Source organism: Sturnus vulgaris, chromosome 1, assembly GCF_052056855.1.
Source record: "Sturnus vulgaris isolate bStuVul1 chromosome 1, bStuVul1.hap1, whole genome shotgun sequence".
NCBI lineage: Eukaryota > Metazoa > Chordata > Aves > Passeriformes > Sturnidae > Sturnus > Sturnus vulgaris.
In genome coordinates this window covers 33,204,237-33,229,198 of record NC_142243.1, presented here as the reverse complement: position 1 = coordinate 33,229,198, position 24,962 = coordinate 33,204,237, and the positions used below count along the sequence as shown (strand labels likewise).

The 24,962-nt window shown below is 35.8% G+C and overlaps 1 protein-coding gene across 1 annotated transcript in view; it reads left to right on the top strand.

Annotated features, from left to right (window-relative positions):
• SKAP2 (src kinase associated phosphoprotein 2) overlaps positions 1 to 24,962 on the top strand; it is a 119,842-nt gene that overhangs the window by 74,952 nt on the left and 19,928 nt on the right. The window contains exons 7-9 of the mRNA XM_014894229.2: positions 4,600 to 4,724; positions 5,647 to 5,710; positions 6,100 to 6,201. Coding sequence (XP_014749715.2) covers positions 4,600 to 4,724; positions 5,647 to 5,710; positions 6,100 to 6,201 — 291 coding nt within the window. The remainder of the gene's footprint in view (positions 1 to 4,599; positions 4,725 to 5,646; positions 5,711 to 6,099; positions 6,202 to 24,962) is intronic.

Here is a 24,962-nt window from a genome sequence, read left to right as displayed (position 1 = left end):
TATCTGCCTGCCCGCTAGTGATATGATGTTAAAGAGGGGTATAATTCAGAGGCTTTTAGAAAAGTCCGAGTTTATTTTTTTTTTCAATTTCTTTAGTTTTAACATGGACATGATAGTTTTTGATTTCTCTGAATAATAAGATAATGATGACCAGGCCAGTGGTGAACTACTTATTTGGGCAGAAAAAGGAATTGTGCATTCTCAACAGGACTTTGTTGTAGCAGGGTGATGGCAATCAAAGACATCGATCTAATGTGTACTGGATCTTCTGCTGTGAGACTGTTAAATTCAGACCTCCACAGTCACACTTGCTGTTAATAATGTGTTATTTAAAAAATAACTACTGGGTATAAGCAAACAGAATATAAACAATTCAGTGCCCTAAATCACTGCCTCTGTTCCTTAATTATTTTACAATTTCAATTTCTCAGAGGACTAGATTAAAGGAAAGAAGAAGAAAAAAAAGTTGCTTTCATTTCAGATCTGCTGTCTAAAAGGGAAGAACTTCAGTGTGTGCATTTGGAAAAGACTGTTCCAAAAGCTGGAAAAGGAATTACCATTTTGGAGATACTTACACTGAACTATTTTTAGATAGCAGACATCCTGCACATGGAAAAGTATTTGAAACTACATTTAGCATGAAGCCATGTAAACTGTAAAATCTTACACGTTCCTAATTTCAAGATGAAGAGAGTTAAATTATAGATTCTAATAGTATCTATAAATACTTTATCACTCTCTGAAATCTTTATGTTTGCCTTTGTTTCTTAGGTCTTTCTCTGTAACTTCTTTCCTTTCTACTATCCGAGTCTTCTCTGTTCTTCAGAATGCACTAATTCTTTTTACATGTGCTAATAATATGAGCACATCGCCTTAGGCCTCAAATTTACAACCCAGTAATTTCAAGATCTCATTGAAGGTTTACCCTTCTTTGTTTTAAATGTTCCCATGGACTTAGTTACGCAAGGTTACTTCAAAACCCTTTTTCTCTGCTTCCCTTGAGACTCTCTTTACTCAATGTAATATTGGCCCTGTTTCTGTTAACAACATTTAACTCTTTTTAGGATGAATGAAGTTTATATGTAAGAGAAATGTTTAAAGGCATTCAAATTTTATTCAGATCTGAATTTTCTGTTAAATATAACCCTCCATATTTATTTATCTGAAATTTCTGTGTACTAGCTTTGATTTTTTTTTCAATACTTGGTGCCTGACTCTCCCCTCTTCTGTACTACTTTTTAAATGATTTTAAATTCCTGTTGCAAAATGATTTACACAGACCCAGATTTATTTTTCTGTTATGTGCCTGACATAGGAAGAAGGGAAGAGAGGAGGATGAGCAGATGAGAGCAAAGGACAGCTTATGCTGGAATGAGATTTGCCTTCATTGTGGAACAACTTATTATTGATGATGTTCACAATTATTTTTATTTTTACAAGACTGATATTACACTTTTTACATTTCTGTTATATGTTTTTCTGGGACAGCTTAAGGGTTTCCTGTTGTTGAATTGAAAAGCTCTATCTTGAGAAAATCACAGACAGCAAAAATGTTATTGTTAGTCAGAGAAGTGTGTTCCACCAGCATATATCTCCCTAGTTCTTCCTAAATATGCTGTTGTAATCCTGTCTAAGGAAAATTCTGGCTCTGATTTGGGGGTTCAAAATGAAAGTTAAATATCTGTAATATAAATGTGCTTCTTGAAGCTACTGTTGACTCCCACTATAAAACCTAACAGTGTCTAATTTTAAGTTTCCAAGTAAAATATTTAACTCTTCAAAGCTTTTAAACATCAGAAACGCTTTAATTCTCCCTAAAGCACAGTCTCCAGAAAATATTTCAGATATTAACAATTTAGCTTGTGATGTTAACATTCACAGGAGTCGCTGTGGCCCTAACTTGACAGGGCGTCTTGAAACCGAAAGCCCAGGTGTGTCCAAACCCACTTAGCTGCAAGCCTGTGCCAAGCAGGGAAGTCGAGGTGATTCTTGAGTCTGATGATCCCAGGATGGCTCTGCCTCCAAGCCCTCACCTGACTACTCTGCCTGGCCAAGCAGCTCCTGTGGGTCATGGATTGCTCCCTGGTCACCAGGTGATGGGGTTGGTCTCCAGCCCTAGCTGAAAAGGTGCAAGAGCAAATGGCATTTGTAGACCTCCATTGTTTGTCACCATCAGAGCAGGCGGCTGAGCCACAGCTGACCTGTGTTCTGCCATTCTGTATTTGTGGAGCCATTTCTCAGGATATACTGGGTCTTGTCTCTGGCTTGCTGCCACAGGGAGTGCAAATCCATACAGAATCTTTCAACTCTAACAGATTCTGAGTCAGGCCTCTGAAGTACCTCATTGTCTTAGAATTTCCTCATTTGCACCAAACTGGACTTTATTCAGAGGTTACTGCTAAGACAATTGGAAGTAAAAGTAGCAATGCTAAGTCTAGTCTATTGCTAAAATGGTCACTGAAAGGCTATATAAGTAATTTTCATTAGCACTAAAATAGTGTGTTCAGAGAGATAAGACAAAAACAGTATAAAGAGAAAAACAACCAAATGGGATATAGATGCCATGCACCATCCCCTTCCAAAGTACAGCATCTTAGTGGTTTAACTGCAATGCTCTTTGGAAGAACGAGTACCAGTGCAAAGATCATCCAAGATTAGTTCTGTCAGAGTGTATTACCATAAAAGGGATCATCTGTGTCACAGAGAAGCAGTCTCAGAAATAATCCAAGAGACTAAATTTAAATACTTGCCTCATTTTTATCTTGACAAAACGTTTTTACCTTTTGAACCTCGTGTTTGTTTATTCTGCCTGCGTGCTCCTATCTTCTAGGGTTTTGATAAACCTCCAGCATGGGAGAGTGAGAAATTAATGTGTTTCACTTCATCTTCTCCCTGAGGTCACAAGTGAGGGAGCAATAACAGTCCTAGGCAGAAATGAATTCCATTAAAAGGAACCTAGTTAACCTATTGCAAGTTATTATTTCTAATAACCTATTGCAAGTAATTATTTCTAATATTATTTCTAATACCTTGGTGTGATTTCATAAATTTTGCATGTGTCTGCTGTTTGAAATAGGGATGGAGGATTGAGAAAATATAAAATATTAGTGCTATATTATTAGTACTTATTTAAGACAGAATAAAACTTAGTGTGGGGGAAGGGACCAGAAGTGAAAATAGAATAGTGCCCTCGATTTTCTCATATAATTGTGTTATTGGCTATTTGCCCTGGGTGAGAGTTCATAAAAAGGTGGAAGGACAAGAGAATATGTGTCTATGTGCATATAAGATTACTAGAAAGAGAATTTGACTGGTGACTGCCCTTATGTCTATTTATGTTCACATTGCTGTGTTAGCCAATTTTTGCCCTCTCAGGAGTGGAAACAGATTTTCTTTCCTATTAAATTTCTAGAAATATGACAAAAATTTGTTGAAAACGATAGTTTTCCTATTTTACCTACTGCAGAAGTTGTCTCCTTTTGTTGACAAGCATAAGCAATGGATGCTCAATTTACACCTAAGATCTATTCAGCAATACTTAAAGTAGTTTTACTGCTGTGCCTAGTGCTTACTGTTAATTAATGCATTTTTCCTCTGTGTAAAAAACCCCCACTAAATGGCATTTTTTTGGTATGCAACTGCACTTTGTTCTTTGTTTGCCTGTGCAAAATGTGAACTGTGATGCCAGTCTTCACTTGAATGCTGCACTGTGATCTGCCGAAATTGCAAAACTTAATTACTTTTACATTTTTGGTTTGTTTTTAATATTCTCCAAAATATGCCAGAGCACATAAAATCTGATGTAGAATTTGGTTTGAAGGGCTCAAAAGGAGTGCACAGGTGCTGCTTGCACAACATGCAGTGTATTTAAAGTCAGATTTGCTGTAAGTGATACTTTTATAAACCAGAACCTTTGAAAAGTAGAATTGTCTTTAAAACAACCACATGGCTATACCTAATAAACTGTGGTAGGGCTCAATACTTTTATTAGCTAATTAAACATTTGCTGTTTTGAGATAAATGCTTTTGGAATGAACACAGATGCACACACCTGAATTTATAATAAAATTCTGTATTTTTGCCATGTTGAAAGGAGGCACATCTGGGAGTGGGTGGCAGAATGTGAAAAGCAGCTTTTCCGATTGCTTAAAAAGAAGCTTGAAGTTTGTTTTATGAGTGAAGTGGTTAGTTAGGAGGGAGCGCAGCAAGTTCTGAGCTAGACAGGTTTTCCCATTGGTTTACTGAACCTGAAAGAGACACTGATTTATAGGAAACGTGTCTTGCAAGTTCCAGTTCTTGCCTTTCCCCAGATACAAGTGTCATAACATGCACTTCTTACTAAATAAGACCACCATCTGCAAACATCCCCCTGTGGAATTCCTTAGGCATCCTACAGAAAAATGTACTTTTGGGTACATCTTCCCTCAAAATAAAGCTTTATCTCCAGAAGCATCACTTAATCATTTTGCTAAAAACCTCCCTGTTCTTTATAAAATTCATGAAATAGAAAACAAAAATCTGAATAAACGATAACCTGCTGAGCCACTTACATTCACTGTTGTAAATGAAACTCTTAACTTTGTTTTTTATCTCCAACAGACAAACAACAGAAAGGTGAATTTGCCTTAGAGGGCTACACCATCAGAATGAATAATAGCCTTCGGAAGGATGCAAAGAAAGATTGCTGTTTTGAAATCTCTGCTCCAGATAAGCGCATTTATCAGGTTGGACTTTTTTATGTTGACTTGAAATTTAATTGACAAAGCTGTTACAATTCCAGTTACTGAATTAACATTTCAGTGAAACAACTGTCACTGATATCTTAATGAAAAAAGGAAACCCTTGCTTGCTTATATTGTATATTCATATAGTTGGAAAAAAAGTCTGATTAAATGTATGTATGTACATGTTCAAATATTATCTTTTTGGTCAAGAGCAAGGAAATCTATCATCTTTATCTCTTGGTCATTTCAATATTAGCGTTTTAATATCTATTATAGTGTGTCTGTGTATAGTATAGTGTGTCTGTGATTTCTTGGATGAATTAAATAGTAAAAAAAAAGGTTAAAATATGTATCAGTGTTAAATACATATTGTATTGGTCATGGCTTTTCAAGGAAACCTACAAAAAGGCACATATCACCTGTGCAATTCAGAGATCTATCAGCCAGACATCAATATGGAATGTAAGTTTAATAAGTTTTAAATATCTGAGATTGTGGTTGAAAGCCAGTTAATTAAGCTGTCAGGTAGTGTGTTGGAGTCTGACAAGAACATTTTTAAGAAAACTGTACCCAGCAGTCTAAAGAAATTCATGGGTGTCTTCTAATTGTCAAGGGCAAATTTTGTTCATCAGTTCTGGCTTTGACATTGATGAAGAGAAGCAGCTTTTTTCTGCACAGCTGCCAGCTGCTGATCAGAGTTTCAAATCCATCATCCTCTCCTTCAATTACGTAAATTTGTCAAAATTAGCTGTACATTATAAGAAGCATCCTTGCAAGAAAAGTACCAGAAGACATGAAAAGAATTGCTAATGGTTTCTTGAGGAAGTGACGGGAATGTTACATTCCCTCTTTTTTATTGCTAATGAAATTGTAGTTGTGTTTTTGCCATTACTGCTAGTAGTTATTAATAAACATTTAATAGTTTACAGCTGCCACTCCCAAGGAAGCAGAGGAATGGGTACAGCAAGTCAAATTTGTAATTCAAGGTAAGCCAGCCAGTAGAGCAGTTGCCTTTATTGACAATTCTGCTTGGTGACAGTAATTCTGTCCATTTACTTATCTGCTTTGTTAGCACATGTAGAATTCCCACATGTCCAAGTTTTGAGTAGCAAGTCCTAGTTTTCAATTGCTACAGCTTTTATATGACTTTTCTCTTTTTTAAAAGATTTTTGCTTTTCTTCCAGAATACTATTTAGCTTGAAAGCTCTCCCTTATACAAGCTCCTTCATATAAACTCTTTCTTATTCCTTGAACAGTGTAAAAAAATAAGCAGAATGGAAGGAGCAGGTCATGGAAGAATTGTTTTCATTTTGCATAAATTTCTGCTTAGGCATTATTTTCCACTAAATGTTAACTTTTAAAACTGCTGTTACAGACACAGGATCTAATACTATTCCTGAGGAGGAAGAGGAATATGATGATGTTGGACAAGCGAACAGTGAACCAATAGATGATAGCATTTATGAAGAAGTTAAAGGTATTGTTGAATTCTTGCTTACTGTGTGACTTGAGATCACTTTTTCTTCTCTGCTTCTAGTTTGATAACTCTGAATGGCTTAAAGGAAGTGAATAAAGTAGCACGACAAATAAGACACTTTTAGATTTCAGATTTTGCTATGACGTTGAAAAAATAGTGTCTTCAGTTCTGAGTGAGAACAGTTTTCTTTAGCAGGGGCGTCAAAATAGCACAGAATATGTAAAAGTGAACTCAGGGGACTTTCAGCTCATTAACATTTTCTGGTATGTAATTTTTTTTAATTAAAAAATTGAAAAGCCTTACAGCTTTTTCCAGCAACATGCCCATTATTTTTTTCTTTATTCATTTTGGCATTTGTGTTAAGTAGTAGTTCTATATCGTTCCAAATGTTACCAGCTTCTGCCTAATAAATGGTATTATAATCCTGCAAGAAAGCAGTGTGTTTGTTTGAAAAGACTCTGGAAATGAACTGCCAGGAAAGCAATATGAGTATTGACACTCTTCTGTTTCATGTTTTCCAGAATGGCTATGATGATACAGAAACTTTATATTGTGGACTTTCCAATGTGGTGAAATGATTATGACTCTAAATGTCCAACTGTATCTGTCAGATGGCAAAACAAAAGAAAAAGAGCTTGGCAAAAGTTCTTGATTATAGACATTCAAGTGCTAGGGGAAAGGTTGCTGTTCTTTATTAAATTTTAAGAAGCTGTGAAAAAAAATCAAAATTTCAGTTATCATTAGTTAACAAGTGACACTTTAAAGTAATATGACAATTAATAATCACTTTGTATGAAATGGAGTTCTATACCCCTTGGTGTTTGGAGCCGTGCAATTATCAGTAATAATCTGAGAGGAAAAATTAGTTGTTTCATGTGATGCTGACTAACCTTCTGTATCTATTAGGTAGAATTTCCTGACCATTGGAGTAAAGAACATTTTACACTTTGTCTTGATTTTAAATTTAAGGTCATTTCAGTGAATAAAGGGCGAAAAAAAAGTGTCTCTATGAAAATGAATATCATAAAACTATAAGATATAAAATTATATATTTTTAAGAGCTGTTTGTTTGGTTGTTCCATATCTTTGAATTATACCTAGATTACTTCAAGACAGAATGCATGTTCTGCTGAAATGACATCCAGTGTGTAATACATGCTGAGAAAAACTCTCTACAGTGAATATAAAAACTACATTACCGTGCTTAATCTTATAGCTACAAGATACATCCAAAGCTTATTACAGTGCTTTTTGGATGCTGAGGATCTTACAGAAAACAGTCCTGTATGCTTAGTTATGCTTTTGTGAAAGAAGCTCTACATACATCCTGGGATAAATTACTCTTTTTTTGAGCTTCACTTGCCTTACCTGTTCATTTGAATGTCAGATAGCAAGTAGATCTGGAGCAGTAATACATAAAATACTGGGAGAAGGGCACTGGTTAATACAGACTTTGAGTTCTTTGCTTTGAGCTCTGTCTTCAGCGAATTGCTGCCTTGGTGTGATTCTGTAGGAATTTAGAGTATTTTCACTTACATCCCATTTCTATGACAGTTTCCCGGGAGCTGTTATCTCCTAATGTGGCTAATAAACCTGAAATGTAGCAACGTCACAAAGAAGGGGTAGTTCAAGAAATTTAGCTTCAGTTTTTAGTTAAATTAATTTATTTCCCTGTGATCTTGGAGTGTGCTTCATTTTTGTGTTATCAAGTAGAGATCATCTTCCTTTATGTCATGCTTTTTCCATCTCATCTATTTGAATTGTGAACTTCTCAGGAAAGACCATTTTACCTTTTACAGTGGAGCTTTTAGTTTTGACTCTGATGTGTTGATGTAATGAAGTAAAAATAAAGCATAAGTTTGCAATAGATTTTAGGTGATTAATTCGCCCTTTTATCTTCCATAAACGTGTTTTAATTATCATATGCTTTAATGGAATTACAGATTTGCAGCTCTGAGGCCTTAGAGCAGTCCTTTTCTTCTTAATCCATATCATTTTGAAGCGTGTTAGGTGAAATGCTGGTTGACAAACCTCACAGGAGTAGGCTTTATTTGTTTCTTGTATAGCTGTTCATCTAAACTTCATGGTAAAAGAGTACACTCCAGTTTGGTCTCATCTCCTTTAATTAGGCCTGATTGGTTGCATTTAATTACAGTTGGCTGTCCTTTCCATTTTCCCAGGTAAGTGAATTATGCTTTCTTCCTTTCATGGTCAAAGGGTGGAGCATCATTATCCTTGCTGTTACCTGGCATAATAGTACAGAACAAAAAAAGAATCTGGAATGCCTGTTAAGAGAATAGAAAAAAATTATTTGTACAGCTGCAAAGCTCTGCTAAGCTCTGGAATGCAGAAGGCAAACATGCTAGATCCTTGTGAAGAGGGAGAAGAAATTAATCTCCACTTCTTTTTTATCCTCAAAGCATATTCATGTTAGAAGATTCTAATCCTCTGTTTTCACAGATCCACTAGCTTTATTAATACTGAATTTCAGGTGCACAGCTCATTGTACTGTGATATCATTTATTTGGTTATAATATGTATTTTCTCAAGTAAGTAAAATTTTGCATTTCTATGGTTTTCCAGTGTTTTTTTATGCCAGCATTTCAGAAAGAAATTAAGAATTCAGATGATAATATTTAATTTGGTATTTGAATAAGGAGTTTTTGGATTAAAAAAAGGATGTGGAAATTTTTGCACATTTTGAAAATTGGGAAATTTTGAGAACTGTGGCAGTAATCAGCTGCCACAGTATTCTCTAGCTTTTTCATTGCTTAGCTATTTTTTTTCTCCTGCTTGTGACAGGAGATAGTGTAGATGAATTTTCCAAGCAGAAGCTGGATAGATTCAAACCAGTATCCAGAATGCCAACAGTCTATTAGCCTAAAGCATAGATTTCAGTGGTATGCACTATGTACTGTCTGCTGGCAGGTTGATAGTTGGGAGGAGTACAAAGAGATGTGGGAAATTTAATCTTTTGATCTCTTAAGTCACTTTCTTCTTTAATAGACCATACAAATTAATATTTACCATGGAAGGATCATTTTCACGGTTCTCAGTATTAGTCAGTGTTTTACTGGGGTTATTCAGGTAAAGTCAAAAACATCAGAACTTTCAAAGAATTTCCAACTTGTAAAACTCCTTTTGGAAGATTCTTCAGGAAAAGAAATCTTTATACTGTCTTCAGCAAACTAGGCTTTAGTCTTTTTGGTTTTTAATAAAACCATGGAGAAAAACTTGGCTAAGCAAAATGAAAAATTTTGTTATTAAAATGTTTTGACCATTTTTCTTAATTAGCTATTTATTTGCTACCTTAGTACACTATATATAATTTTGCAGTCCACAGCTGAATGTTACAGGCTGTAACATAAAACAGCTTCTGAACCTGTAGTATTAAATGAATCTGAGCTACATTGATGCATAGAGTTTCTAGCTTAGTGGTATTTTAAACAATGGAGTTGTCCTTGTCATAAAACAGAACATGTGCCAGCTTTAAAGTTGTTTCTGTCTATTGCAGCTCTTGAAGACAGAATTTTTTTATTAACTTGAGGTTTCAGTGACATAGTTTTAAGGCCTTCAGTATTGTCTTCTGTGGTTTCACATCTGTGTGAAGCACATATACCCAAAACTGCAATGCCAACTACTGCCTGCTCCCTTAATCCTTTCTTCAAACCCATCTCAGTTTGTGTGCTGTCTGTCACACTCTGGCCCAACTGGAGAAATGAGGTGTTAATCTAAGCTAACATGCTTATTACCTTAATATCCAGTTTTGTGTTGGCTTTTTTCTTTTGTTCTCTTTCTCCTCACAAACGTGTATTATAGCAGTATTTTCTATGGTATGCAGTATAATTTCCATTAGAAGGATTCTAAAGATAAGTTTTGATTCATATTTTGGTGGTGACTATTTGCTGCATAGAGGTAAAACTCTCTCTTAGAGCCCTTAGAGAACAGATAAAGTTGGAAATCCTGAAGCAATGTAATGTGACACAAGACTGGCATTGTGGCTTTGAGCCATCTCTTCTTAGCCTGTCCATAACACAGAGAACTTTCAGGTAAGAAAGAAGAATTTCACTGATGGTGCACAGTTTGCACCAGTCCTTAGTTATCTATAAATTAAATTTGAGGATTGATTCAGTGTCTGATTGGACACAGGATGATGGGAATGGAAACCTGGTGTTTGTCTTTTGAGTCCTGTTATCAATCCTCTGCCAAACTGTTTGGTCAAGCCCAGGTTTCTGGGCAATAATTCTGTTTAGGAGCGCAGTTGGAAACTTAGGGAGGGAAACTAACTAAGGCAAAGTTCAGGAAAAGGTAAGGAATGTGTTAACTTTAATGCAATGAGAAGTGTGCTGTGCAAAGGAACACTTAAATTTGTTTACTTATTTTAAACAAAGCATTTTAAATAGTTAAAAAATTACATTGATGTTGTTTCAGAACATTTCTGACATTGAATGTGAAGGTAGAGAATGACCATTGTGTTTCTTTCTTATGGTTGTCTCTTCAAGCAGCTTTCATGCTTTATTTTTTTCTAACAGTAAACTGCTGCAGTTAGGCAGCATAACAATACCATCTTCATCCTTTCTTCTTGCTGGACTGCTACAGTTTTGAAGAAGCTACTTCTTTTCATGAACGTGAAGGTGGGGGGGAAAGAACATTTTCTCTGATTCACCTCTCCTGGGGAAGAAGGAAGTAATGATTATTTAGTGGAGTTTAAGTTTCATCTGTCAGTCATGAACACTCGTGGCAAATATTTATTTACTCAAGATGTAATGCCATATATATTGACTTCTTGACTCTAGAAGTGAAGATTTCACAACACAGTACAATGAAAATTCTTTTTCAGGACACCTTTGCTTCTTATAGCACAGTCAGGGTATGTGGGCCAAAACACAGTGTTTGGTGCCAAGCAGTCCCAGTTGTGCATTACAGCTGTACAATCAGTTCCTAAAACCATCAGGCTTAAAGAAAGAAACTGTTAATTGGTGGTTGCAAACCAGAGGAGTAGGTTTAAGTTAGCAAAGTCACGGGTGGTTATGGAGTCTGAGATGTTACCTGTGATCATTGCTACTAAGTCCTTATATTACATATCTTGGCATATGGTCCAAAATCCCTGTGGTGTTTATTGCTTGCCTTCAGTAGTTAGGGAATTCTTTAGTTCTAGTCCAAAAGTTGTATATAATGCTGATGTGCTATCATTTTTTTTCCACAGAAAGAATTCTAAGTGCTTTTAATTAGTAAGTGATTTCAAAGTATAAAATATAAGTAGGGTCTGGAATAATTGAAGTTGAAAAGACTTGTGTGTAAGATCAGCATTTTTGAGGACAGTACTAAAGATAAGTTTTCAAAGTAATTGCTGAAAGTTTTTTTGAATAATTTCCATGAAAACACCTTTCAGATTCAAGAACAAAGCAATGGACTTTTTCCCTTTTAAAACAGGAAGGATTCTTTAATTTTTTTTTCCAAAAATTGCATCTCAGAGTTCTTAAGAAGTATTTTTCTATGACCTGTTTAGCCATTATATTATTGTATAAGTGGAGTATTTTTGCACATACTATCTTGCTGATAGGTGGAGTACCAGAATAAGGACAAGGTTTGCTACAAGGTGCATACTCAGCTGTAATTCAAAAGCAATTAAAGTAATACAAGAGCAGTGAAAAGCAAATGTGAACTATGTTTTAGTGTGGAGAGTAGAAATAAAGACATTTTTTTTAGGTCCAAGATGTGCTGTTTTGTTGTCTTGATCACTGGGATTTGGGATCTGCTAAGTGTCAGACATAGAAATGATGGAAAAACAATCTCTTTTAACTGGATATTGTTGAATCCTTTGATTCAAAGCACCTTTGATGAAATGGAGCCATGTTGGAATTCTATCACTCTGGGTTTTGAGGCAGTGCTCTTATGGGATTCATACATGCCTTGAAATTATCCTTCAGCTAGTACTAAATGCTCACAAGACATGAGTTACGAATCCAGACAAATATTTAAAGGCATTGCATCCACAAGGTGGTTAGGAACTCGATACCTGGACCTCAGCTTTTGCTTGCCACAGGAGCTTGGGCATTATCTTCAATTGCTGTAATCCTACATCTAAAGAGGGAGCCCTTCTTTCCATTGATGTTGGGTGTCAGTGATGGAAGAGGAGGTAAGACAATCTGGTGTAGCTGAAAAGAATGAGATGTCCATTGAGTGGGAAGTGGCAGGTCTTTGTGAGGAAAAATAAGGTTCACAGGCTCTTGTGCATTTCTTTTAAAGTGAATATAAAGTGGCCGTCTGTGAACAACAGGTGGCCCATAGCTGTCAGAAAGCCTGCTGTCCACGGTGCAACTCCCCCCCTGCTTCCTCATCACACACATGTTTGCAAAAGTGAGGAGGCCAGTAAAAGTGGAATAACAACTGAGTACTCCTATTTAGTCTGATTCACATGTGAGAGTATATTGACTGGGAATGGGTTTGTCCACTGATAAATACTTTTAGAATAATGTTCTTTATTTATATTTTATTCAGTGAGATACCTCTGCTGCAGGAAATGTTGTCGGTTACAAGATTCAGTGCAGTCAATTACAGTATCTACAGTAAATGTAAAGTATGTGCTATTAAGTATAGGTATTTTTTCTCCTCTCTTGGAACAGCATGAGAGGCTTCATTGTTTTCAGATGTTTCAGGCTTCATAGATTCCAGAGTTTACAGGTGGAGAAAATAGAAGTGATCTTCCTGATGTTGTGGTCAACTGTTAGAATAAATCGAAGGAGTTCATATTGGAAAGGCTGTGTTTATCAAAGTCTTGCATTAGCAAATGCTAAATTTTATTTATGTATTTCAGACTTTAAAAGGGAAATACCCTAAAAAAAAGACACTATTGATTTGTAAAACCAATCTGATGTGAACAGTATGTGACAGAAACTGTTTGTTATTAAGAGATAGAATCCTGTCTCAGAAAAACTTGTCATCCCAGCAAGAAAAATGTCACACAAAGTAAAATTTTATCTGTATCATAGTTTTTTCAGTGTTGACTCTGTCTCTGACAGCTGGCTTCATGTTAAATGTGAACAAAGCTTTGTTACACATGCGTATCTTCAATGGGCTGTGGACCCAAAGTATTTTCTTTTGAAAGCAAAGTTTTCTATGGTGGCAGTGTTTTTATCTAATTAAGAAGCAGTGCAATACACTTAATGCAAGCATTCAGAGAAAATGTCATGTTATGTGAAATAGTTTATTAAGCATAAATTTGAGGAGTTGCTGCAGTTTAGGAAGTTCAAATTAAAATGTCAATTGTATTATGTATATTTATGAAAATAGAAATAGATATTGGGCCCATTCTACTGCTTGGGTATAAATGTGATAAATACTATATAGATAGATCAAAGAACCTTAATTTTTTGAATTTGTGATGAATGACTGCATATCAGGCTATTAAAACCATTAGATAGAGTTTTTTGAGAAACGAGCAACCAGAGGTTATATGGTGCCTCAGGCTATCACTTCTCAACTTTTCTGGTTTCCACAAGGTAGCTATTAAAAAACCATAATTTGCACAACTGAATTCTCAAATAAGACCCAGCAAGGTGGGCTCTAAAGGCTGAATTAATCATTCTGTTACTGTAGATACAAATCTCTGATTTGAATTTTTCAGCCTTAAGAAATGCATCAGCATAAATTGCTTCTGTATATGTCTTTTCCTTTCAGTTTGCTACTCTCCTCAAAATGGAGGAATTGGCCTAAGAAAATATTACCAATTAACCAGAGCTTTATGAGTTTTTCTGGCTGTATGCATTTATATCTGATTTGTTTGTTGCATACTGTGTTTACAATAGATGTCATGGTTAGTTTACACATATATAAAGAAGGTAACTTAGGAAAAGGCTGCTTTTTTCCTTGTCTTGGCTGTCCTTGTCCCTGGGCTGGGTACAAGTTTTTGAAAGAAGCAGGATGGTTGCTCCTAGAAAGGAAAGGAAAATGCACAGTGGGCCAGGCAGAGAGGGCAAGATGCAGCAGTCTGCTGTGCCCTAGAGGACAGAGAGGGATGCTCCAGGGAAGTGCAGGGACACAGATAAGCTTTAGCAGCAAAGGGGAGAATGTTTTCTTAAGAAGCCAGAACAGACTGAGGAAGGTTTTTTGGCAAGTCTGTGAGATTTGTGTTAGATGGCAAGACAGGAGGACAGTCTTCTTACCTAGAAAGGGGGTGGTTGTCACAGTGGATATTTTGTTTCAGCTTTTTTTGAAGTCTTAACTTTTCCTAGCAGATCTTATTTTCCCCACCTAAAAACTCTGAGTTTCTGTTTTAAGGAAAACCAGTTTAGGATCTCTGGAACTTATCCTTAAAGAAGATGTTCCAATACTTCCATCTTTGGGTTGTGGAAATGTTTTGTCTTAGCAGTCTACAACAATTATTCTGTCCTTGAATCTTAACATAAAACTGGGAATTAAAGGAAGGAATTGCATTTTTAAAACAAAGCATTATCTACTGGAAAGCCTGTGGATCCTAGCATGAGGATTGTGTTTCCATTTATATTCCGTTAGTATCTATTCTGTCTATATTCAGTTAGTATACTTTAGGACAACAATTCAGTTGTCCTAAATATACTAACTGAATTTATCTTGTTTGCTTACCTTTCTCAAATTTTATTTCCTTAAAAATTAAGAATAAATACTGGGAACAGATACTTTGCTGTAAGGATGATGAGGCACTGGAACAGGTTGTCCATAGAAGTTGTAGATGCCCCACATTTCTGGAAGTATGTTAGGCTGGGTTGTTTGCAGCTTTGAAGAACCTGATCCAGTGGAAGCTGTCCCTGCCTATGGCATGGATGTTGAAATGAGATGATCTTAGAGGTTACTCCCAAGCCAAATGGTTGTGTGATTCTCTGATAATAAATGACACATTGCCATCAGTTGATGCTGAACAGCAATTTCAGGTAATTCAATAAACAAAAGTTCAAGATGGATATGATTTTGTTGTAACTTCCATACCGGTCATAAAACCTAGTTCCTGGATAAACTGCCTATCTCAGACATACAAGTAGTGCTCTTACAGTGCAGCTGGGACTGTGTTGTGTCTCTGGCAATCTGAAAGTAGTGTCTCTGAATGAATTCTAGTAGTATGGGATTCCAGAAGCTATGGGTTCTTTTGAGATACAACTGCCTGCCAATCCCACACTGGCCTGGGGAGCTGCCTGGGGAGCAGTTGCCATCTCCTGCTTACGAATTATTGCCATATCCCAGTGTCCTACCTCTTCTCTCTGAGGTGTATTGTGGTTTGTGGCATGTAGGGCTAGTAAGATCTAACATCCAGAGTGGCCAATCCCAGTATGGACCTAATGTATGAGAATTGAAGAATGGGATAGTATTTGCAGAGATTAATATGGGAATGTTATCCAAAATATGGTACATATAAGCAGGCTGCATTGCAACTATACTTTTCTGCATATTTCTGATTTAACCTGATACTAGTGAATCATAGCAATAACATTTTCATTTCATTTCATTTCATTTCATCATTTTAGTTAGAGAAAGGATTTAGCATAGTTGACATAATTTCATTTAATGGCCTGGGCCATAAACAATGCAAAGTGGCAGTAGTGTGGATTTCTTATTTTTAATAAAAATACTCAAAGGGTGAAAACTGCTGAATTTTTTTTGTCAGTGTGCAGTTAGTGATCAACACAGGGAATGCAAAAATGTCCTGGTATAACGTTTTTAAAGGAGCTACAAGGGAAGCATCTGGGAGCCAGACTTTACTTGTGGAAACATGCCAACCACTGTATTGTGTTTCCTTTCACTGAAGTGAGCTATGCCTTGCCTTTTGTCCCCTTTTTGAGTAAGTTCAGGAATCATACTATAAATTTGAATACATTAACCTTGCAGATTATTATAGGATATTATGTGGTTTAAGCAAGATGCTTTATGAATTGTATGTATGTAAATTTTATGTCAAGTCCCATTTGTCACAATTAAGAATATGTAGTTTTCAGAAATGGCTTTTAAATTTAAGACTTGCTGCTGATCAATGATTATGAGAAACTTTACTTGACATTTACAGACTTTTTCTGTCATATAAATTTAAGCTTGAGAAATATAACTGCTGTACATGGTTGTCAAATAACATTGTAGTACAGTTATACAGTATAGATTAGTTAATTGAATATTTGATTGCTAAATGTATTTACATTGGTAACTATTTATATTTTCTATGTAGATTTTAATAGCCACCACATTTATTTTAGCAAAACATTTTAATAATAAGGTTTATAAAATGTCATGTTGAACACTTAAACTATTTACATAGCTAAGAGCTATTACAGGTTGAAGAGAACAAACAAATTTATTTTAGTTGCAGTGAATTCATATAAATCTTTATTACATTTAGAAGAATATTCTTATGTACATGCCACACATATTTAGGTCAGCAATCTCTAGCACAGATTCCTATGAACCTACAATAGAATGATGGAACAAACTTGACAATTGTTGTTAGTTTTGTCCCTTTGAGAAACTAATTTGCATTCTGTCCAATAATTGCAAGTATTTTTTTGCTAGGGTGATGGGGAACAGAGAAGGGAAAATTTTTAAATTTTTAATTTTTTTTAATCAGCTAAATAATTAGATGAGCATGTAGAAGCATTAAAACCCTAAAGTTTTTCCTCTACATTGTTGAGACAATTAAGGGTTGTGTCACGAAATATTTTATTCTTTCTTTAAATATTTAAGTATGGATTTGTGTAGGATGCATATTACCTCAATTTGGTATGCCAAAATTGAGGCTTTAGGAACAATTTTCAACAAAAATTGTGCTTTTGTTGAAATTTAACATGAAACTGTATCTTCAGAGATGTTTCTGTTCAGGTATGGAAGATGTTAAGTAATATCTTGATCAAAAAAGCAAAGGTAAGATTAAAACAAATTACCTAGTAAAACTTAAGGAATTTGTACTGGGCTGGATTTTGAAGTCACTTAAGAAATTTCTTCTTTGATGGCCCATCAAACAATCTTTTGATTTCTGAGTTTAATATATTCAGTCCAGTTCACTCAGCATATAAGATTAGACAAATACTTGATTTCTGACAAAAAAGTCCCCAAAAGAGTGACTTTTTTTGTAAATACAAAGTGTCTGTGAATATGAAAACAGGAAATCAATGAATTAGTTTCTGGAAGTGAATCTCTGTAATATCTTTTATTCTTCATTATAATCATTGTGTGCATATCCACAATGAACTTGCTTGTGATGACCTTTATCTTTTCTCTTGAGAAGAATTACTATTATCAGGTCTTTCTTCAGGAGGAAATAAAAAGGTCAGTGCAAAACCCATACCTTATTTCTATGCAGTGCACATTGCACTTCGGCATATTTATATTGGATTTTATTAATAATAATTAGATAATTTTGTCAAATAAATATTAATATTCCAAAATTAGGCATTCTAATTGGCCTTCTCTGGTAGGTACTCTTGCTTTTTCTGCCTTTTTTCTATCTCCTCTCCTCCAAAGCTTGCTATTGGTGTAACTGAGATTTGACATGCTTGTCTTCCCCCTCGTTCTGTCAGACTAGCGATTTTTTCCCTACTTTAACTTCAAATTGACAAACTCTTAATTGTTTTACATCTGTGTTACCCCCCCCCCCCCAAAAAAAAAAAAAGTAGAGTATGTAAAAAGATTGAGAAGATTTGGTTTGGTTTGGTTTTAATCAGAGATTTTAGTTTATTTGTTGTTTGGAAGACTAGGGCAAGGAAGTGACCAACTAAGTTGAATTGAGCTGTCACTCAAAACATGACTGAAGATTGCTTATTTGCAAGGAAAGCTCCAAGCAGGAAGCTGAGTTCATGAAATCTTAATATATTCCTAACTAGAACCGGGAATTGCCTGCACCTCTGTGGATTATTCTGTTGTCCCAGTGAATATATTCTGTTCGGTCATTCAGGTGACTGAGAGTATTTTTCCTCCCGTTTTGACAGTTTTTTCTTAGAATCTGAAGGGGCTTGTGAAGCCCTGGAATCAGCAACTTTCACACTAACAACTTCTGTGTTTGGTAAATATACAAAATTGTGGGGTCTGGAGAGGACTACAGAAGGGAGCAAAGGCAGGAAAGCAAAGGTACTGGAATATTTGGTACTGGGGAAAGGAAAGAAAAAGAAAGAGGAAGGGTGTTAACATATATTCAGGTCTCAGCAAGTAGAAAAGGTAACTAAAGCAAAGCATTCTAGATTTCATGAAAATTGGTAAAAGGCTGCACAGTAGAGTGAGAAGATCCACTTTGCAGGAACTGTGGGTGACCTTGCCAAAAATGTTTGGGTTTTTGTTTTTGGTTTTTGGTTGTTGTTGTTGTTGTGAGAGTAGCTGTTTTTCCTCCAGAGGTGTATTCTTTGATCACTTTTTGCTTGTTTTTTCCAGTAAAATAGTGAGAGGCCAAAAAATATCTTCCAGCTTTTTAAAACATGATTTTATAATCCATTGTGCTACTATAGTTCATGTTCAGGGGATGGCTGTGTTGTGGTTATACAGGACAAATGTGGTGTCTTTTTCACAAATGTATTTAGAAAGATACTTTTTTTCCCTCAAACAGTTCTCCAAATGTACTAATTTCTCTCTGCTACTTTTCTCTGTTATTATTCTTCATAGCAATAGTTGTATGATGCAAAAAACATTATCCTGTTCAACACTAGAGAATTGCAGCCATAAAAGACGTTTGCTATTTGTCCTTAGCAGGACTGGGATTTTTTTGGTTTACTTACTCTTTAGTTCAGCAAATACTGTAGCACCAAAATACTTTTTTTAGGAAGAGGATGTTGTATCTGCTTTTTGGTTTTGGTTAAGCCAGACCATTACATATGCTAAGATTCACTGGGTGGTGCCACAGACAAAATGTTTTGAGAGAGTTTTTTCTCCTGAAAATGTCTAAGTGGCATTCCAGTACTCCCATGTCACTTCTCCTTCTCCTGAAGCAATGATCCTGAGTTAATTTACAACACAATCTACTAACCTTTTCTGTGAGGATGATGAGATAACTTTCCCAAGGTCTTCTGAATAGGAGGCAGTGCTTCACTTTTAGCTGAGCTGGCTGGTTTAGTTATTCAGATTGCTTAGACAACTGGGAGTAACAGTGGTGCACAGTAGTACCTTTTAAAGATAAAAGGAGTGTAACTGAGGGGAAAAAAAGCACAGGATTTCTCAAGGAATACAGGAAACCTCACATCTGGAGACTTGGCAAGATCTGGACAAAACTGAGTAATTTGAGCTAATCCTGTTCTAGAAAGTCATTAGCTTCAGCTGTCTCATACGTGAGCTATTAAAATGCACAGACCCTTTTAAACTGCTGCTGAACAGTTTAGTGTGGAGTACCAAAAGAGGCCAAATGCTGTTTCCTAGAAACCTGATCTAACTTTCTAAGTTAGAGCAGAGTGTTAGACTGAGTAATTTCCACAGATTCCTTCTCTCCCAAAGTTATTTCGTTATTCTAGCTTTTTCACTTTATAAAGCCAGAACTACTTATTCAAGGCCATTGAGAAGTCAGGACATTGTTAATATTAATAGCAGACTTCTGTTGCTGTCTACTGGTTGGGAAGAGTGGTGTGTAATCTTACTTTAGAGTTTAGACAATGGTTGTTTTCAAAGAACTGGTTAAAACTTGTGCAAAAGTATTAGTTGGAGGTCCCATCCAGTTTAGATGGTGGTATATTTGAATGAAACCTTTTGCTTCCATCTTGGAATCAGACTTGGATCACATGTGTTGGAAAAAATTTGGGTTAGGAATTGGCATGGGTTGTCATCAACTAAAACTGAAGCACCTCGGTATGCATATTAATTTTCTTTAAGATGTATTTCTGTATTGTTCATGGCCCAGAAATCTCTTTCTGTATTCTTTTGGAATACCGTTGTGTATTACCTATTTCCTGTCATATTTCTGAATGCAAAGATGACCATTTAGTCAGATGCAACTTCTGCTTCTACTGACATATGCTGTCATCTTTTCTGCAATCCCAGTGTTTTTAGCCTCTGTTTGGGTGACCTGTTTCTATCATTTTGTTTGTGTTTTTGAAATCGGCTTTTTTTACACTCAAGTTTGTCACGCAGGAATATAACTTGTTTTGTTTCAGCTATTGGGTGGTAAGCTGACCCATAGAAGTAGTAATAAAATATCCTCTCTTCTGTCATGGTAAGAAATATAATGTTATAAAATAATCAGGTTTAGAATCTCTTCTCTAGCAGCCAACTTGTTTCCTACTTCTCTCACTGTCCTGGAGGCATTTTCATTCTCAAACCGTGCATTATTGGACACTCAGGTGGAGCTTTAATAATACAAAAGTCTGTCTCCCTCTCTCTGCTGCCCCCTGAACTCACACCATGGCTAGACAATAGTACCTTCAGCAGCCTTTTCCAAATTGTTGCGTTGTTTACAGAGTACACCAGGCTACTAATGGGAATGCAGGGTGAGGTGAAATGTCAAGAAACTGTGTGTAAATCTTCCAGTAATCTGCCATGTCCCAGAGGAGCTGGGGGAAAGGGACAGATCTTTGGGAATATTGGAGGATTATCAAAGTTGGAGTTTTGCTAATTGCATTTGAAGAGATATATATGAGATTTCTCTCATATATAATGGGTGGATCTGGAGTCTAAAGAAGATAGCAAAAATGAAAATCCCTGCCATTATAAATACACACAGCAAGGCAAGGAAGTGTACTAGATTTTCTATGAAGCTGCTGAGGCTAAAACCCTGTAAGAGTTTGGGTGAAGTGTACAGGCCAGTACAGGTCAAAGTGCTGCAGAGGACCCCATCCCCAAGGCTGGGGAGCACTGACCACAGGTAAGGCAATTTGCTGGCCCTGCATAAAACAGGACATTAGTACTTATTCCTTTGACCCATATGGTCACTAGCCACAAATGGTCACCACAAATGCTAGCAGAAGATGTCAGTTTGGTCAAATTATATAAACAAACTTGTTCTTAAATTTTTGTGTATTTCTTGCTGCTTCCTAATATTAAATCTGTTTCTCAGAACAAGTACTCTTGTTTTTAAAAAAGCTAATTCTTGCTAATTTAAAAAAAAATACAAAGCTGGGTTGATTTATCTTCCTTATTAGAGTAATAATCCATCTGTTATGGGGGTGTGGGTCATTTCATAAAATTATAAATTCTGGAGAGAAAAGGTCTTGACTCTTTCCCATGGTAAGCATTTATTTGGGTTTGAAAGTTCTTATTTGTGCAGAGTTATTATTTGGTAGCAAAAAAGCAGTGTGGAAGGGTAATACTCTTGGTGTTAACATGCCATTATTTATTTTACTTTTTCTTGGGCAAAACAGTGTACACCTGTGATATTTGGTGTAAGCAAAATTCATGTACACGCCTGTTTTTTTGCATGCATCTCTCCTGCCAAGTGTAATAGTAAAGACACTGTGTAGTTTCTTTAATTGATTATTTAATAATAGATTTTTTTTGTGGGGGCTCTATCTTACAAGACTTGTTTGAATGTTTATAACCTTCTGACACTACATCGAGATTTTAAATGAAGAGACATGAATGTGCATTACAAGTGTGTGATTGCTTCTATCATTATGAAATAGATGAAAAATTAGTTCACTGCAGTACTTTTTATCTGAACTGATCAAAACATCTTCCAGCCATGTTGCTAACAATATATGATTGGAATAATAACTTAACTTGCTTTTGTGTTCCATGCTGCAGCCGAGAGGCATGTAAATACAAGCTGCTTATTTGCAAGAAGCTTCCAGATTTGCAATATGATTGCTATGGAAACCACACAATGAAAAGCTTATAACCATCTGTGTGGTTTGGTAGATTTTGCTGCATAGCTGAGCTGGTTTTGTTTACTGTAATCAAAGCATTGAATAGAATATATTAACACACAAACTGGGATTACTCAAGGTGTAAACTAGTATTGTGCAATGACAATGTGTCAGAAACTAGAAGGCAATAAAATACTAAGTAATAATGGTATTAAATTAGAATCTAATGTAAAAAGATGGTTAAGTAACATGTTAGTAGAGGAAACTGCTAAATTTATACATGTTTATCATGGAGATACCACATTCCATTGGAGGAATGCACTGTTCAAGCCAAACTCTTAGCTGTTTTATACTCAAGTAGTCCAATCTTTTTTCCTTCCTCCCTTTAAGAAAAAAGAAATTGAAAGAAAAAAAAATTAATGGATTCATGTAAAAAACGTCAGCAAGTGTAGAATTCATTGTTCAATTCTTAAATTTTGTGGATGGTAGAATCATATGTGATTGGGTGATTATTTTTGTTTTTTCTTCAAACTGAAATTGAATAAGTAAATTATTTTCAACAACTTTAATGGACTAACTGAGAAAAACCTGTAACAAATATAGTTACTTCCTTGTTGCATTATTGCAAGAATTTTGTAGGTTGTTTGCCATTAAGTATCTTAAGTATTAGCATGGTATGGAACATAATCTGTATCTCAGAGGTTCTTAGGATCTACAGCTCTAGAAGAGTTCATTGGTTTGATTAGTGTAGATTAGTCTCATTTTGACATAGTAAGAAGGTGGAGAAGAATATTCTCGCTGTGCAGTGATAGTGATGGCGTGAAGAAGATGTACAGAGGAAAAACTAAACAGATTATTTTAAAGGTATGCATGACTCCTTATACAAAGTATCTTAAAAAAACCAGAAACATTTCTACGGTATTTTTAAATTTAATTTTTCATCTTTTAACTCTATGCCATGTTGCAACAGAAAGTTATGCATCTTGCATCAGACTGCAGCTGTAATTCCCGAGGTAATCGAGGTTGCTGTGTTTAAAGGACACCCCCTGCACATAGTTACTGCTTCAGGCCATAATACCACAAAACATGAATTAAGAACCACAGGTTCTTTTTTACTACCCTAAGCCAAGCCTACTACAACTGCTGCTGCACTCTGAGCATGATTGCATTTGCAAATAGTATGAACCATTTGCAACAGATTCATAAAGCAGAGATTTGTGCCAAGGACCTGATGTTTGTTGTGCATGTTTCAGAGGAGGTTTCCTATGGAGTCACTTTAGCCTGATACCATGGACTGAATGCCCATTAGCAGCTGGACCATGTCCAGCATGCTTCTGGAGTGCCTCTTCCCATCTAATTGTACCTGAAACATTGACAACCTCTCTGTGACATCTCTGTAGTGTAAAGCATGATGGGATAAGTGGGGATGGTTGAGATCCAAACCAGTATGCAAATATGGTGAGTTTTTGCTTGAAGTTGGCACCTTTTGGAATTCAAAGAGTTTTGATTCAGACATTTTCATATCTTCAGACGTGGATCTGGTTAACTCTCGTTTCTAGGAAATAATTTTTTCAGAAGAATACATATATTCTAAATATTATCTGTGAAATCACAATGCAGTCTACATGTATTCAGCTGTACCTTAAAAACAGTCTCTTCAAACCTCTGCTGCTGCTTTACTTTAGTTGGGATACCCTCTACTGGAGTCAGTCCTCAGTTTAACTAGTCTGATGACCATGACAAATGATAGAGTTAAAATCCATAGGACATTCAACACAGCAACGGATTTAGGTTCCAAACATTCAGTAACATGTAATATCAGTATCTATTTAATGAAAGAATAATATAATACCGAGTGTGTTGGATGAAGGTGTTTTTTTCCTGGGGAAAGGGAGCAATCCTACAAATGTGACTGATAGTGGGGTACTACTCCCTGTGAGGGGTGTAACCATGGTAGGGAACCCACAGAATGACAGTGCCTCCTAGTGCTCTGGACAGCACATAGGGATGCATTTTTGCCATTTATGCTCCAATTGGGAGTTCTTAAAATAAACAGATGAGCATACTTGGAAATGTGTGACAAATGTTAATGCCAAGTAGGGGAATACATTTGAATATCTGAATGCAGTACATAGTTTAGAGTGTTTTTTTGTGTACTACAGCTTCAGATTTCTCCTGTTCTATTGCTAGGATTTTTTTTCCTCTGCTTTCCCCCCCACCTAGGCTTAAAAAGTATTTTATATTAATATTGACCAGATTTTTAACTAGTCAAGGTTCAATTAAAAAAATCTTGCTGGCTTAGTAGGGCAGAATTTCAAAGCTCTTTGTAGTGTGAATTTTATGATGTAATTGTAATATTTGAAGGACTGTGTATAGAGGTTAGCAGCAATTATGCATACTCATTCCAACAGGTCTACTCTTGTGCTTTAAACATCTGCTTTAATGTTTGCAGGAACAGTCTTGTGGATAGATAAAATTTTTACAAGGCTAAAAAATCCTTTGAACTCGATAAAAAATTCACTCTCTGTCAAATTAAATGAGCAATTACATAAGAGTTGCACAATGAGGAACACTGTGAGTACTTTATCTATCGTCTGTCATTAGTAAAATATCAAAATCAGTTGCTGAAATGTGTATCTTATACAGATAGTCAAGCTTCTTTTTAAGATGTGATGAGTAGTGAGACCAGATAGTTTAAATGTATTAAAAGTCCAATTCATATTTGAGAATATACTATTTATCAATATACTATTTCCTCATTCAGCACAGCAGCCTTGTCAGTTTTGATATACTGTAAATGCCCGGATACATTTGTTTCTACTTCCTTATGAACCTAAAGGCAGGATTCAGCTAAAAGTTTGTTCCCCTTTTTTACATCATCAACAGAATTGTAGATTGGGAAATGCAAGGAGCAGATCTGGTATTGCTGTACTGGGAAATGTGAGAGCTGATCTGATGTCCCTGTACTGAGTGGAGTGTGGATTTACTCATGTGAAGGTCTGGACATGAGAGAGTTCAATGTCTGTGCCAGAC